The sequence below is a fragment of the Meleagris gallopavo genome, chromosome 28, assembly GCF_905368555.1.
Source record: "Meleagris gallopavo chromosome 28, MGAL_WU_HG_1.1, whole genome shotgun sequence".
Classification (NCBI taxonomy): Eukaryota; Metazoa; Chordata; class Aves; order Galliformes; family Phasianidae; genus Meleagris; species Meleagris gallopavo.
The window spans coordinates 3765229-3780017 of record NC_139431.1 but is presented as its reverse complement, the minus strand read 5'-3'; the positions used below and the strand labels follow the sequence as shown (position 1 = coordinate 3780017).

At 50.4% G+C, this 14789-nt stretch overlaps 2 protein-coding genes across 3 annotated transcripts; one reads left to right on the top strand and one right to left on the bottom strand.

Annotated features, from left to right (window-relative positions):
• Positions 1-101: 101 nt before the first annotated feature.
• Positions 102-7010, bottom strand: DCLRE1B (DNA cross-link repair 1B). The gene is made up of 4 exons (XM_085210688.1): positions 6765-7010; positions 6549-6696; positions 6306-6485; positions 102-5465 (listed from the first exon to the last, which is right to left on the bottom strand). The coding sequence occupies exons 1-4, from the start codon at positions 6951-6953 to the stop codon at positions 4609-4611; spliced, it is 1374 nt and encodes a 457-aa protein (XP_085066814.1). The 5' UTR covers positions 6954-7010; the 3' UTR covers positions 102-4608.
• Positions 7011-7038: 28 nt separating this feature from the next.
• On the top strand, positions 7039-14595 carry AP4B1 (adaptor related protein complex 4 subunit beta 1). Of its 2 annotated transcripts, XM_085210686.1 has the most exons (10): positions 7039-7226; positions 7308-7532; positions 8636-8766; positions 9010-9157; positions 9822-10318; positions 11026-11109; positions 12071-12174; positions 12280-12487; positions 12780-13064; positions 13337-14595. In XM_085210686.1, exons 1-10 carry the CDS (start codon positions 7114-7116, stop codon positions 13762-13764), a joined length of 2223 nt encoding a protein of 740 aa, XP_085066812.1. In that variant the 5' UTR covers positions 7039-7113; the 3' UTR covers positions 13765-14595. The 2 variants fall into 2 exon arrangements, with proteins under 2 accessions (XP_085066812.1, XP_085066813.1); XM_085210687.1 differs by lacking the exon at positions 12780-13064.
• The last annotated feature ends 194 nt before the right edge of the window (positions 14596-14789 follow it).

Genomic DNA, 14789 nt, shown 5'->3' with positions numbered 1-14789 from the left:
GCTGCGGGGCTCCGCCGCTCCTGAAGGCGGGCAGCGTCGCTCCGGGCCGACTTCTTTGAGCCCCTCCCCCCCCCCCCGAGTCCATGCAATACCACAGCAAAGACTTTTCGGTTCCTCTCAGGAGTTTATTTTAAAATAAAGCTTACAAACGCAGCAGCGGAGCCTCAGCGAACAGCAGAGGCTGGAACGTGACAGCCTGAAAGAAAGAAGCGACACACATCAAAATGCAACGCGGTGCTCTGTAGCAGGCGGGCAGAAAGGCAGAGGGACCGACAGCAGCCCAAAGGTCACCATCTGCTTCCATCCCGGGCTTCCTGAGGCCAAGGAGAGCCCAGCAAGCAGACATTCCCTGGGTAGGACGTGGAGATCTGTGCCCAAAGCAGTTAATGCTGCAATGGCAACAAAACACACACGCGGCCCTGAAGATCATGGCACACCTTGTGAGGCTGTGACAGCCCTCGGTCCTTGGACCAAACGCCCCGAGTTGTGGCACTGAGCTCACAGGGCCGTCCCTGACCGATGTTCATCTTTTAAAAGTATCAAATAGCACATAAAAATGTAAGAACTCTGCTGACACTTCTGAGACCCTGAGAGCTCTGGAAGGACTATAAGCCAGCGGTCTCCAGGAAGGAAAGCACTCCTGGGGTCCTCCGAGGTCAGGGCTGCACACCTGCAAGGCAGCTCCATCAGTTACAGCCTCTGCTCACTGCCAGTGCTGTGCCCAATGCAGGTGGGACGAGTCGTGCTGCTACACACTTCGATCTATGAATGCACAGAGCCTTCATCTTTGCTCTCACTATTACACAAGTTTTCTAAACGATCCCCAGGACCACTGCAGAGAAGGGAAGTTCGGGGTCTGTAAACGTCTTTGCCTTGCAGAAACCCAAGTGTAAACTTTTTCCGGAGACAGCCTGCAGCAATACCTGCAGCCATGATTTGGGTCAATATGCAACATCACAGCAGGCAAGCTGAGACCACAAGCAGCAAAAAAAGCTGAAGGAGACAGCCTTGCTCTTGTTTTTCATAAAACAAGCTCTGAGTGTGTGTGTGTACACCTGGAAAACAAGCACAGGGCCAGCTCTGCACAGTGCTGCATGCCTGTCAAGAGCATGTATGCAAAATTAGAATACATTCCTTATCTTCTCAGGCACCTGCTCACAGCACTGGGCTCTCCCAAGTGAAGTTCCTCCCAAACAAGTTACTGCACACTCGTGGCTGCTTGTGCTGAGGCAGCGCTTGGCCGAGTGCAAACTGACAGGGAAAACGTTGGCACTGCAGCAAACCTCAGCAAGAGAGCAAAAATGGAGCAGAAGGAATTGCAAATGCACCCCAAACAGCAGGATGCAGGCAGCAGCTCATGCAAAAGGAGCTCAGGTGATTATCAGGGCATCTGCCTTTCCTACTCTTTCTGTGGTTTCAGAGGTGTTCTAAAAAGAGCACAAAACTAGAAATTTTAGGCTTCAAGTTAGCTTGACATGAGCCCAATATGACGTACCATATAAGAAGTTACAAAATTCCTCAAATTACTTCGTCCATTAAAGAAAAGATTTCTCTGATGTCGTTCTTATCTAAAAAAAACAACCACAAGGACTTGTTCTACAAAAACCTAAAGCAGCTCAGAAACAGAGAAGTTGTTGTAAGTGCTTCAGCCTCGTAGCACGGGAAGCAGAGTTAGGAACACTACTTTGGGGTGTCTCCCACAGCCCCACATCATACACCTGTTTGCTGTGGAACACAGGAGACAGGTACATTTTACCTCTGTATCTCTGCAGTAACTTACATGATCCATTCCTTCTCTCCATAGCACAGAGTAACCCTTCAAGGTTTTTTGCTGAGTTAGAGCTCAACAAACTGTTTCATAGTATTGCAATTCGACTTGCACACGCAACTGTGTGGAGGAGCTCAGCAGGGCAGAGCTGCTCCCAGAACCATAAGCCTGCCCTGCCCTTGTGACACACCAGTGTTTGATCACAGCTTGTTAAAACACTGCTGAAACCTTGCCAAAAGGAACTCAGCTCTGCTTCTAGCTCCTCTATAGTCTGTTTCATCCCACTGGGGCTTGGTTCTCAACTGTGGAACAGAGATAAACAGCTCAGGCATGCTCTGTGAGTATAGATTTGGGAGAGCTTTGGTCTGAACACCACTTTCCTGCAGGGATGACTGTGACACACAGCCCTGGATACTCCATAGCCAAGCTAACACTTGGCTACAGCTTCTCACTGTCATGTTGCAAGCAGAACACCTGTGGTAGCAGTGTTGACACAGCTCTGTGCAGCTGAGCTAGAAGCAGCATGTTCAGAGCCTGGTGTGCATGAGACATTCCAGCTCTTAGATACATTAAGGCTCTGGTAATAGAAGCCAGTTAAACTACTGGAGTGCTCAGACACGGTGAGCAGAACCCCATCCTCTGAAGCCTTTGATATTTTCTCTTCTGTGTGTTCTGAAGAACAGTTGCTTCTCCAAAGAATTAATGCTGACAATTCCATTTTGCTCAGGTTCACCTGGAGATTTTCTATCCACTTAGGATTGATAATGGAGAAAAAAAACGACATATCTCATGAGCAGCAAAATGTGTGAGACAGACTCTGAGACACTAAATGGAGCAGCGACTCAGAATGCAAGCATTAGCTCTGAGCAGTGGAGATGCTGCATGCTGAGAGCAGAGCAGTGGAATCTGGGAGTGCAGGCAGTGTTTCACTCACCTGCCTGTCAAGTGAGTCACTTACATTTCAACAGCACCGAAGTACAGCCTGCATCTCCAAGGCACCCAGTAACAAACTACTGCAAACATAGGGCCATTATTTCCCTGGCAGCCTCAGATGTTATAAAAGAAGCAGGTGCTTCCATTCATGCTGACCTGACAAAGCTCTGTAGTTTAATTTTCACAAGGAAAACAGGGCTTACAGACCATAGCCAGATGCTTCAGCTGCCCTTGCTACTGCTTTAAAAGTACATTTCTAAAGTAAAATGCAGAAAGTTACTCCATTATGTCCAGTGTCCCATTAGCAGCTGGCAGGCAGTCTATAGGCAGCCCCACCAAGAGGTGCTGCTTATGTGGCCATGTTCCAAGCCTGTGCTTTCCCAGGTACTGCTGTGAGTTGGGACTTGTGTCTGCAGAGCAGCACCCCAAGCACACCCACTGCAGCTGTCATTATGTCTGCTGCTCACGACAGCCTTGTTTTTAAACAGGTACAGCTGCTGCATCTACAGGGTATCTTTGCTTTTCACAAGCTAAAACTTCACTTGAAGAGTAAATAAACATGTCTTTGTTTGACTTGATGTGGGGAATTCAGTCTAACCAGCTGACTGGTCTTGGAGTGACCTTGCACGTCACTACTTCAGAAGACTCCGATCCTGATTAAATCATTTGAAACATTTTGTGTTTAAAATAATAAGGTTAGAAAAAGCTGAACAATAAGTTGGCTTGTTGCTCCCAGAAAAGTACTTAAAGGCCACTTCTACTTCGTTGTCACCATCACCCCACGGGGAGATAGTCTGTAATATGTTGCTAATGCAGTTTTGCAAGGATAACCAGAATTTTCAGACTTCACAGAAAATACTCACAGCACAACCACGTTACTGACTCCTCCTGACAGTGGCAGCCAGGCTGTGGCTCCATACAGATCACCTGGAGCAGGGAACACCTGACCTCTAAGCTAACGGAGCACACTTTGCCATTTAGCTACAGAATTCTTTCCAAATAATGCAGCCACGACTTGGCACTTTACACCAGCACCCAGATGTTTCATTGTCCTTCATCCAATTTACCACTGACTGATCAGAACAAGCAATAAATCCAGCAGAACACTGATAGCTACCTGAAACACTCGGCCATCAAGAGGTATCAGCACGGAGACTGAAGAGGATACTGCAATCCATTCCAGGGAGTCATGAACTCACACAAATCCTATCTTTTCCAGACACTGACCTGAAAAAGGTACTTAGAATTAATATGAAAGTAGTGCTTTCAGGTGAGAAGAACCTTATCCAGCTGCACTTGGCAGGATTCAAAAGCAGTGCTGCCTGGAGGTATTTGAGCAATAGGAAAGGCACTTCATCTTTTACATTTCTTTAAGCACCAGTTTTTAAACATAACCTAATAAATATTTGTAACACATCTTAAAGTGAACTACCTATAAATACTTGTTAATGAGGCAGCACAGATGTGTAGAATAAGACCTGCAGGACTCCAATTCCCCTGCGTTGCTTCTTTCATCACATGCAGGCCCGTTAGTTAGGCTGCAGGCAGCTCATGCCCTCTGCTGCTCAACCTGAACCAACCCAGCGGTTGCTTTGGCCACAACAGACACATAAATCTCTGCAAAAAAGAGATTAAAGGTTCAGATACAGAGGGACCATGTTGCCTGAATACAGAATGGGGACTCAACAGATGCAGACAAAGATATAAAAATAAATAAACGAAAAATCTGATATCTACTAACTAGTTTTAGATTCTCTTTTTCCTCTAATAAGAGGAAACAAAAACAATTTCTCATAGCTGAGCTCCTCTCTTGTGATGAGAAACTTGAACACAAAGAAGAGGATGTAGTTTTAAGACTTTCAGAATCATTATTATCAACTGTATTTGCCCTGACAGACGAGCAATTTTCAGGACACTTCCCACCTACTAAATAAATCTTCTACTGCCTTGTAAAAGGAAATCTGCTTTAAGGCATTTAAAGGAGTGAGTAAATATTGCTTTGGAAGTTCATTTGGAAAGTCCTCATCAGAAAGAAGCAACTGCCCAGCAGTGCCAGCTGCTATTGCTCCCCCTGCCTGTTCTCCACTCGGCTCTTTCTCCTCACAGTCATAAAAACAAATACCATCTTCAGGGGAGCAGAAAGCTGACTCATGGGAGTTCTGCTGAGGAGCTGTAACAGCCCTGAGCCCGTCAGATTGTTCAGTATGTTCCTCTAGGGACTCATAAACAACTCCTTTGGGCACAGAGTGCTGGGCAGCTCTTTTCACAAGACACACAGATTTCTGCTTCTTTGTTTTGCTCTGCCGCTGTACAGACACCTGCAGAGGCTTTGGAATTCCAAGGCCAGAAGGTGCCTGGTGGTCAGGACTCAGGTATTTCTGAAAGGAAGCGTGACACCTGCTGTCTTTCACAATCGGGATGACCGAGCAGGGTTTCAACCACTTCACAAACTCACATAACTCCGAAAAGGATGAATGATCCGAGTACGGGATGAGGTGGATTTGGGGGTGGGTGACCTTCACGGGCCTGCCCGTGGGGAGGATGGCGATGGTCGGATGCAGCACGTTCCAGCTCACAAGGGTGTCCCAGCGGATCTCAGCGATGTCCACCGCGTGGATCCTGCCAGCCCCCTCCTCCGTCGTGAACACCTCAGGCAGCTCCAGCAGCCGCATCTGCTCCAGGCGTGAGGGGCTCACCACGACCCACGTGCTGAACTCGAGCGCCAGATCCACCAGCAGCTCTTCCTTCCCCAGGCTGTACACACCTGTGGGAGAGCCGTCAAGGAATCATAGAATCACTCAGGTTGGAAAAGACCTTAAAGATCATCGAATCCAACCGTGACCTATCCATACTACCTTAACAAACCACTGCTAAGTCACATGCCTAAGCACCACATACAAACGGTTTTTAAACACATCCAGGGATGGTGACTCAACCACCTCCCTGGGCAGCCCATTCCAGTGCTTAACAACCCTTTCTGTAAAAAAGTTTTTCTTGATATCCAAACTAAACCTCTCCTGGTGCAACTTGAGGCCATTTCTCCTCGTCCTGTTACCAGTGAGAAGAGACCAACCCCACTCTTGCTGTAAGCACCCTCCAGGTATTGGAAGAGAGCAGTAAGGTCTCCCCTCAGCCTCCTTTTCCCCACAGCAAACAGCCCCAGCTCCTTCAGTCTCTCCTCGTAGCCCACATTCTCCAAGCCCTTCCCCAGTCTCGTTGCCCTTCTTTGGACCTGCTCCAGCACCTCCATGTCCTTTCTGTACTGAGGTGCCCAAAACTGAGCACAGCACTCGAGGTGAGGCCTCACCAGTGCCAAATACAGGGCAGGATGACTTCCCTGCTCCTGCTCAGCACACCATTCCTGATCCAAGCCAGGATCCCATTGCTCCTCTTGGCCACCTGGCCACACTGCTGGCTCATATTCAGCCAACAGTCCATCAGCACACCAAGGTCCCTTTCCATCAGGCAGCTTCCAGCCACTCCTCCCAGACCAATAGCGTTGCCTTAAGGTGACCAAAATGCAGGACCCGACACTTTGCCCTACTGAACCTCAGCATCACGGCATACGGGGGGGGATGCAGGAAAGGCTCCGGGCGGCACTCACCGATGACGACGCGGTGCTGCGGGTGCTGGCGGATGAGCTGCGCGGCCAGGTGTGCAGCCCGGCTCCTGGAGGGCAGCGCGCGCTGCGGCCGGCAGTTGGTGTTGTCCAGGTAGAGGCGGTCGATGCGGCGGCCGCTCAGCGCCGGCTCGCGCTGCATGGCGCGGCTGTAGCGGAAATCCCCTGCAGGAACCGGGCCGTCAGGGCGGGCGGGGCCGCGGTGCGGCCGCGTTTCCCACCCCGTACCTGTGTAAAGGATGGTGCCGAAGGAGCCCTCGAAGAGGAACATGACGGAGCCGGGGCAGTGGTTGGCATCGAGCAGCGTCACGGTCACCTCCTCGCCTACCACGTGGCTCTGTCCCACCTCCAGCGGGCGAATCCAGTGCGTGGGCACCTGCGGGCGGGCGGGCGTGAGGACCGGGAGGAACAAAATGTAACAGAACGGAACGGGACGGGACGTACCTTTAGGCGGTGGTGCAGCAGGCGGGCGGTGAGCGGCGAGCAGTACAGCGGGCGGCTCCAGGTGCTGGACAGCCCTACCGTGTGGTCCGAGTGCATGTGCGACAGGAAGAACAGCCGCGCGCCGCCCGCCCGCCGCACGCTCCAGAAATCCACGGCGATGGGCGTGCCGGGAATCACCGTCCCGTTCATGGCACCGGGGCGCGGGGAGCGTGCGGACGAAGGCGGCGCTGCCGGCGCTTCCCGCCGAATTCGGCGCGCGATGCCGCGCACGCGCGGGAGGGGAGGGGAGGGGCGGCGCAGCGCATGCGCGGTGCGGCGCGGCGCGGAGCGGAGCGGGAGCCGTGCGGTCATGCCGTACCTGGGCGGCGAGGAGGCGCTGCGCGATTTGCGGCGCGCGCTGAGCAACCCGCACGTGCAGGCGGAGCCGCTGCGGTACCGCGCCGCCGTGCTGCGCGTCATCCGGTACGGGGCGGCGGGAGGGAGGGCGGGAGGGGGTCAGCCGAGGGCCGCGGTCAGCTGACGGCCGCGCCGTGTCTGCCGCAGGCTCATGACGCAGGGCGCGGACGTGTCGGGGTTGTTTGCGGAGATGGTGAAGGCGGGCGCGGCGGCCGACGTGGTGCAGAAGAAGTTGGTGCAGCTGTACGTGTGCGCGCACGCCCCGCGCATGCCCCGCCTGGCGCTGCTGGCCGTCAACACGCTGCGACGGGACTGCGCCGATCCCAGCCCTGCCGTGCGCGGCCTGGCGCTGCGAGGACTCTGCGACCTCAGGTGGGTGCGGGGATCCGAGCTCTCCTCTGTCGTCTCTGCCCTTGTCCCGTATCTCCTGCCCCAGCAGCACCCAGCCTCGCTCTGAAGAAGGGCCCCCAGTGACCCCGTGAGCGGCGTCCCCCAGCGGTCTGTCTTGGTGCTCTTCAGCATCTTTATCAATGGCACGGATGATGGAGGGCGCAGCCTCGGCAACACCAGGCTGAGGGGTGCCGTTGACACGGCGGAAGGAAGGGATGCCGTTCGAGGGGCCTCAGCAAACTCAAAAGATGGGCCTGGGTGAGCCTAATGAGGTTCAACACAGCAAAGTGCAAGGTTTGGCACTTGGGCCGGAGGAATCCCAGGCATTTGTACAGACTGAAGGAGCAGCCCTTGAGAACAGCCCTGCAGAGAAGGACCTGGGGGTCCTGGTGGATGAAAAGCTGAACATCAGCCAGCAGTGTGTGATTACAGCTCGGAAAGCAAATGGGATCCTGGGCTCCATCAGCAGAGGGGTGGCCAGCAGGGACAGGGAGGTGATCGTCCCCCTCTGCTCTGCTCTTGTGAGGCCCCACCTGCAGTGCTGTGTCCAGGCCTGGAGCCCCCAGTACAAGAAAGACAAGGAGCTGTTGGAAAGGGTCCAGAGGAGCCACAAAGATGATCAGGGGGCTGCAGCACCTCCCTGCAAAGACAGGCTGAGGGAGCTGGGCTTGTTCAGCCTGGAGAAAAGAAGGCTGCGGGGTGACCTCAGTGCAGCCTTCAGTACCTAAAGGGAGCCTACAGACAGGAGGGGAATCAGGTCTTGGAAAGGGGAGATAACAGCAGGACAAGGGGAAATGGTTTGAAGTTGAGGGAGAGCAGATTGAGGTTGGATGTCAGGGGGAAGTTCTTTCCTATGAGAGTGGTGAGGTGGTGGAACAGCTGCCCAGAGAGGCTGTGGATGCCCCATCCATCCCTGGAGGTGTTCAAGGCCAGGTTGGATGGGGCCCTGGGCAGCCTGGTGTGGTATGAAATGTGGAGGTTGGTGGCCCTGCGTGTGGCAGAGGGTTGGAGCTTCATGATCCTTGAGGTCCCTTCCAACCTGGGCCATTCTGTGATTCTATGTGACCCCTCTCTGCTGCCCACAGGTTGCCCGGCATGCAGGAATATGTGCAGCAGCCTCTCCTGAACGGCCTGCGGGACAGAGCCTCCTACGTGCGCAGGATTGCGGTGCTGGGCTGTGCCAAGGTGCACAGGCTGCAAGGAGACACCGAAGTGGGTGAGCAGGCAGGCACTGTGCTGTCACTGAGCATGGAGGGATGTGGCAGGTTGGTTTGGGCTGTCCTGGGCTCCCTGGGCTGCTTCGAGGTCGTGGGCAGGAGGAGGGAAACAGCCCAGGGCTGAGCATGGTGGGGAGCGAAGGGCCGGCATCACGCTGTCCCATCACACGTCCTTCCACGTGGCTGTGCCAAAGGCTGCTGTAGAGTGGGAATATTGGTGCAGCACCTTTGCTTCTTTGCAGATGGTGCACTGGTGAATGAGTTGTACAGCCTGCTTCGTGACCAGGACCCTATCGTGGTGGTGAACTGTCTGAGGGCTTTGGAAGAGATCTTGAAGAAAGAGGGAGGGGTTGTCATCAACAAACCCATTGCCCATCATCTCCTCAACAGGTTTGTCTTCTTCCATATCAGGGATGGCACTGGAAGCCTGGTGCTGTCTGTTGCATTTTGTACAGATAGCAGTGAATGCTTCTGGGCTCCCATCAGAACTGGAAATGTCAGATATCCTAAAGGTGAAGGTGCCCATCCTAAAAGCAAATCAGTCACTTTTTTGCTAAGGTCTTAAGAGAAATCTCAGTGCCCAGCTTTTCCAGAGAGTCTGTTTCAGCTGCTGCTTTGCTGGGAGTTGTAAGTTAATGCGATTATCCTTTAAAATCATGGCACTGCACATGATGTATTTGTGGTACAAGGATGTTCTGGTATGTTTCTCCCAGTCAGTTGTAAGATATGTGACATATATATCATCTGAAGATACATTTTTTCCCTATGTATAGCAAAATGATCTGGAAAAGCAAGGTGCTGCTGTGCCCAGGGATCTTGTCAGTGTTTCTCTGTCTCTCTAAGCTTTATGTCAGCAAAAGTGCATGTGAATTACTGAGTTAAGCCTATAATATGTACATTGGTCCTTTTTAGATGGAATTGTATCACAAAAAAACACACAGTATTTGATAGAAGTGGAGACTGTAGCAACGTAAGGGCTGTGGTCTGCACTCTGCACAGCACAGATCCTTATGCACTTCCTGACTCCTGCAAACGGTGTTTATTTTCTTGGCAGGATGGCTGATCTGGATCAGTGGGGGCAAAGCGAGGTGCTTGCCTTCCTTCTGCGCTACAGACCCCGCAGTGAGGAGGAGCTGTTCAACATTCTCAATTTGCTGGATGGATATCTGAAAAGCAGCAGCCCCAGCGTTGTGATGGCAGCCACCAAGCTCTTCCTCGTGCTGGCCAGGGAGTACCCACACGTGCAGGCAGATGTTTTGGTGAGGGTGAAGGGGCCACTGCTGGCTGCCTGCACCTCAGAGAGTAGGGAGCTTTGCTTCACTGCGCTGTGCCACGTGCGTCAGATCCTTGGGAGTCTTCCCGGCCATTTTAGCAGCCACTACAAAAAGTTCTTCTGCTCGTATTCAGAACCCCATTACATCAAGTGCCAGAAGATGGAAGTGTTGTGTGAGCTGGTGAATGATGAAAATGTGCAACAAGTGCTGGAAGAGCTGAAGGGCTATTGCACTGATATATCAGTGGAGCTGGCCCAGGGGGCGATCTCTGCCATAGGTGAGAGCTCTGCCTTGCTTCAGAAGCAGCTGCAGCCCTCAGTCTTAAGGTCAGCTTTTGTCTGCTGAAGTATATATGGATGCATTCCAAATAACTGATCTGTGCTGGAGCCCCAGGTCAATCCTGCTCCCCAGGGATGTTTTGTGTGTGTTTGTAAAACACAAGGATGCTGGTTCATCCAGAAATCCCGGTGCTGAGCTGTTTCAGGCTGCATATAATGCCTTGAATCTTTTTCAGATGTCAAAATTCTGAGGAGATCCTCCAAATAAACAAATGAGTGGGAAGATTGAATTAAATAATTTCACCTTAAATGAGCCTGATAGTGTTGAGTCTTAATGAAACTGTAGCGGGTGGATGAGCTGCTTTAATACTTGCTTGTTGTTTGAGTTGTGGTGGAGGCAGAGTTCAGGTGATTTGGTGCAGTTTGGTTTTATTTTTTCAACCTTGAAAATATATAAGTTTTTATAACATTCTTTAGGAGAAAGCCAGGGATGCTAAAATGCTTTTCTCATTGCTGCGTTTAAGAAAAGTGCAGACTTTCTCAGAGGTATGGCTTCAGAAAAAGGAATGTCTGCCTTATGTGAGATTATATGCTCATCTGTCAGAAAATAATCAAAAAAGAGAGAAGACAGCTGTTTCTTTAAAATGAGTTTGTGATGAATAGGTGGGCTCGTGGTTGACTTGTATCCTTTTTGTTGTCTCTGCAGGCAGTATTGCTAGGACATACACAGAACAGTGCGTGGGGATTCTGACAGAGCTCTTGGGGCTTCAGCAGGAGCACATCACGTCAGGTAATCATCTTCACGTTGTTTACATGGCTTCAGCTCCAGGAAGTGGCCTTGCTGAAGCTTGTGGTCCTAAAACTTGAGGCTCTAGGAGGCACCTGAACATTTAATTTACTTGGTGTCTCCAGGTAGAAGTCTCCCTGGTTGTGTGGGGATGTGGAATGTGACCGGACATCGTAGGTTTTCCTTCCTTGGAGATGGTCATGGTTGCATTCCTGGTCTGATATAACATGGAGGCTCTTTTCTGGCCTTTTGTTGACTCCAGGGGATGAAGGCAGAGGCATTTTATTAACTCTTTGTGCCGTGATGGTTCATAGGTCTCATTTTGAGTTCTTTCTGACTGGTAATCCTAGTTTCTGTCTTTTAAATCTTCCTGATTTCTTTTCCTCATATAACAGTCGGATTCATCTCAACCCAGACTTCTGCCTTTTTCTTCTGCTGTCCTCAGATCTAACTTCCCTTAGCTATTTCTGCCCTCTTTGTAATGCTCTTGCTTTGAGCTTTCAAAGTCACATGCTTACAGTCAGCTCTTGAATTGGGCATTAGTAGTTGCTGGAGTTTCTGTAAGGGTGCAACAGAGCCTTTAAAATTTTGGGCTAAAGTTCATGTGATGCATTTTGAATTGGTATTAGTTTTTCAATTTGTTATTCTAACCTTGTGTGCCTGACACATCATGAATCAGTCTCTAAAGGCTGGGGAATGTCCAAAATGGAGATTAGTTTCCAGAAGCAAGAGGAACAATGTGAAGTTTTAGTACTTTATTTTAGACTTGGCGTAACTGTGCTCTGACAGGGGCAGCATATTGGGTTTTTGAAGGAGAGTGTCTTGAATCATAGTCATGACCTCCCTAGCTAAAACTTTGCAAAGTCTTTTGACTCCTTTTTTTTCATTTATGTTTTATTTTTACTTATTTTGCCGAATGGTTTTATAATTCTTGGGGAATGCTGAGAATTTTGTTTCATTGCAGCTGTAGTACAGGCTTTTCGGGACCTGGTTTGGCTCTGTCCCCAGTGCACAGATGCAGTGTGTCAGGCACTGCCTGGCTGTGAGGACATCATCCAGGACAGTGAGGTAAGGTGGCTTTAGATTTCTTCTCCTGTGTTTCTTGATTTCATGTCAACACTGTTAATATAGCTATCCTGTTAAACAGAATATGCTCTTTTTTGGTGCCTTCAGGGCAAGCAAGCACTGATCTGGCTCCTTGGTGCACATGGTGAGAAAGTACCAAACGCTCCCTATGTGTTAGAGGACTTGGTGGAGAATGTGAAAACAGAGGTGTTTCCAGCAGTGAAGATGGAGCTCCTGACAGCGTTGGTGCGACTTTTCCTGTCTCGTCCTGCCGAGTGCCAGGACATGCTAGGGAGGCTGCTCTATCACTGCATAGGTGGGTTTCCTCTTTCAGCATTCTGCTTCATTGCAGCAGCAGTACAGGCTTTTGGGGACCTGTTTTTGATGTGCCCCCGGTGCACTGATGCGGTGTCAGCATCCTTGCAATGAGGGGACCATCTAGGGTGGCAGTGTAGTTTTATGCATTAGGCTGCGCCTTGTCCCTGATTGGTGAGTGTAACAGGCTTACGCTGTATCCCTGGGAATGTATCTTTAATATTTAGGGGTCATGAAATCTGGGGAAAATCTGAAAACTCAAATTCTCTACAATCTGTTACTCTGACTTGCAGAGGAGGAGAAAGATATGTCAGTACGAGACCGTGGGCTGTTCTACTATCGCCTCTTACAGTCCGGTGTGGATGAAGTGAAACGGGTTCTGTGCAGCCCCAAGTCAGACCCTTCCCTGGGGCTCCTGGAGGACCAAACAGAACAACCTGTGAATACGTGGGCATCTGAGTTCAACACCCTCGCACCTATTTATGGCAAAGCACGTTGGGCACTTGTCACTGCTCACCAGCCAGGGGAGCCCTGTTATGCTTTTTCTCCTTGTACAGACTCTGGGAACAGAGGCACAGGTAACCAGCATCGCCTTCACAGTTTCCTCTTGTCAGTAGACATTCTCACATGAGTTCCTTTGGAAAAAGACCACAGTGCTTTGAGATCACTCTTTAGTGTTCTTAATATCTTGTGCGACGCCTGGTTGATCACCATCCCATAAGCCCAGGGAGGCTGCTGCTAAGGGTGCTGTAGTTCCAGCCTTCATCTGATGGCCCCCTGGGATGTTCTGTGTGAAACTGGTAATGGGGGAATAAAAACTGCATCTCATTTGTTTATGCTTTGATTTCAGAGTCACTGATTTCTGAAGGGAGTAAAGAAGTCCTCAAGGTTCATCCTGATACAGGCAGCCTTACCTTAATTCCTGATGTCGCCCTGACTGCAGAACAGTTTGAGAAGACCTGGCTGACCCTGGATGTTGGCTGTCAACAGTCTCTGCCCTGGGTTGGAACAGTTCATCCAGATACTATTCAGACTGCTCTTCATGTCGTCCACATCCGGACCATTGCTATGAGCAAAGCTGGTGTCCAGCCATGGAAAGCTTATTTCATTGCTCAGGATGACAGTGGATGCCTCTTCCTGACAGAGCTATTGCTTGAGGCAGAAGATTCGGAGATGCAGGTTGCAGTGAAGCAGAGTGAGGCAAAACCTGAGGCACTGCAGGCCTTCATGTCTGTGTTCAGGACTGCTGTGGAGGCAGTTGCTGGGCTCAGATCCTGATGGGTCTCTGCTCCTTGTGGGGTGATTGCTCAGGTCATAGGAAGAGTTTTCTCCTCTGGCTTCAGTTTGCCATTCTTGATGCAGGTTTTGTACTTCTGAACTGTAGAAGTGTTGTCAGCCCTTCCCTGAGCAGTGTTGGGCATAGGAGAGCTACAGCTGCAGCTCAGTGCTGCTGGTGCTGAGCTACTGAGGCTGGTGAGCAGAATAGGGTAAAGGGCATCCTCCTCCTCCCCTGGGCTGGGGAAAGGACAGGATAATAAATGTGTGCAAGCCTGCTGCTGCTGATCTGAGTCAGAAATGCTGGCACCTGCCGTGATTGTCACAAGACACCAGTGTGACTGATGGAACCAGAAGTGAGCAAAATTCAGGGCAGTGTTTTGGACGGGGGTTTTTTTGTTATTCTTTTTTTTTGTGAGAATTGTAATTTAATTCAAAAACCATTGCATCCTTCTCATGAGGAAGGACAGGAAGTTGCACCTGGTCAGCCCCAGCTCTCACTCTTCCCACTACAGTAGCTTTTGGCCAGGGCACAGAGAGAAACAGGAAATGATCCAGCTCTGCTATGTGTTCCACTCCATTGAGTGTTCTGTATAATGGAAAACCAAAGGGAAATTCTCTGGCTTAAAGTACGCAGGTTACTGTAGTGGGGCCTATTGTGCAGGGCAAGGCATGGCTTTGTTAACCCTATTCTCTAAATTATCTTGCAATGCTTAATTTCTCCAAATGACTGTATTGTATCTCTGAATGCACTTCACTGGTATGCTGCTGTCCCTGTTAAATGACAAGTTTTAGATTTCATTTCTGATTTTCCTAATAAAGAAGTGAATTGTTCCTGGCTGCTTTCTGAAGTGTTTGTTCACAGGACTCCTGCCTGAGCTCTGCAGGATGGATTCACGTGGTCATCACAGCAGATCCCGCCCTCATTTTACACAGAATTTTTTCTCTCCACTTCTCTTAAAAAGAAGTTGTGCAATAATTTATTTTAGTCTCGCGTGCCAAGTTATTGTAATAGCCAAACTATCTAG

Coding starts and splice junctions, on each gene's coding strand:
- DCLRE1B (XM_085210688.1), bottom strand. CDS start 6,953: ATGAACGGGACGGTGATTCCCGGCACGCCCATCGCCGTGGATTTCTGG. Junction 6,697..6,764: donor TGCTGCACCACCGCCTAAAG/GTACGTCCCGTC, acceptor GCCCGCCCGCAG/GTGCCCACGCACTGGATTCG. Junction 5,466..6,305: donor GCAGCACCGCGTCGTCATCG/GTGAGTGCCGCC, acceptor GCTCTCCCACAG/GTGTGTACAGCCTGGGGAAG.
- AP4B1 (XM_085210686.1), top strand. CDS start 7,114: ATGCCGTACCTGGGCGGCGAGGAGGCGCTGCGCGATTTGCGGCGCGCG. Junction 7,227..7,307: donor GCCGTGCTGCGCGTCATCCG/GTACGGGGCGGC, acceptor TGTCTGCCGCAG/GCTCATGACGCAGGGCGCGG. Junction 9,158..9,821: donor GCCCATCATCTCCTCAACAG/GTTTGTCTTCTT, acceptor TTTTCTTGGCAG/GATGGCTGATCTGGATCAGT.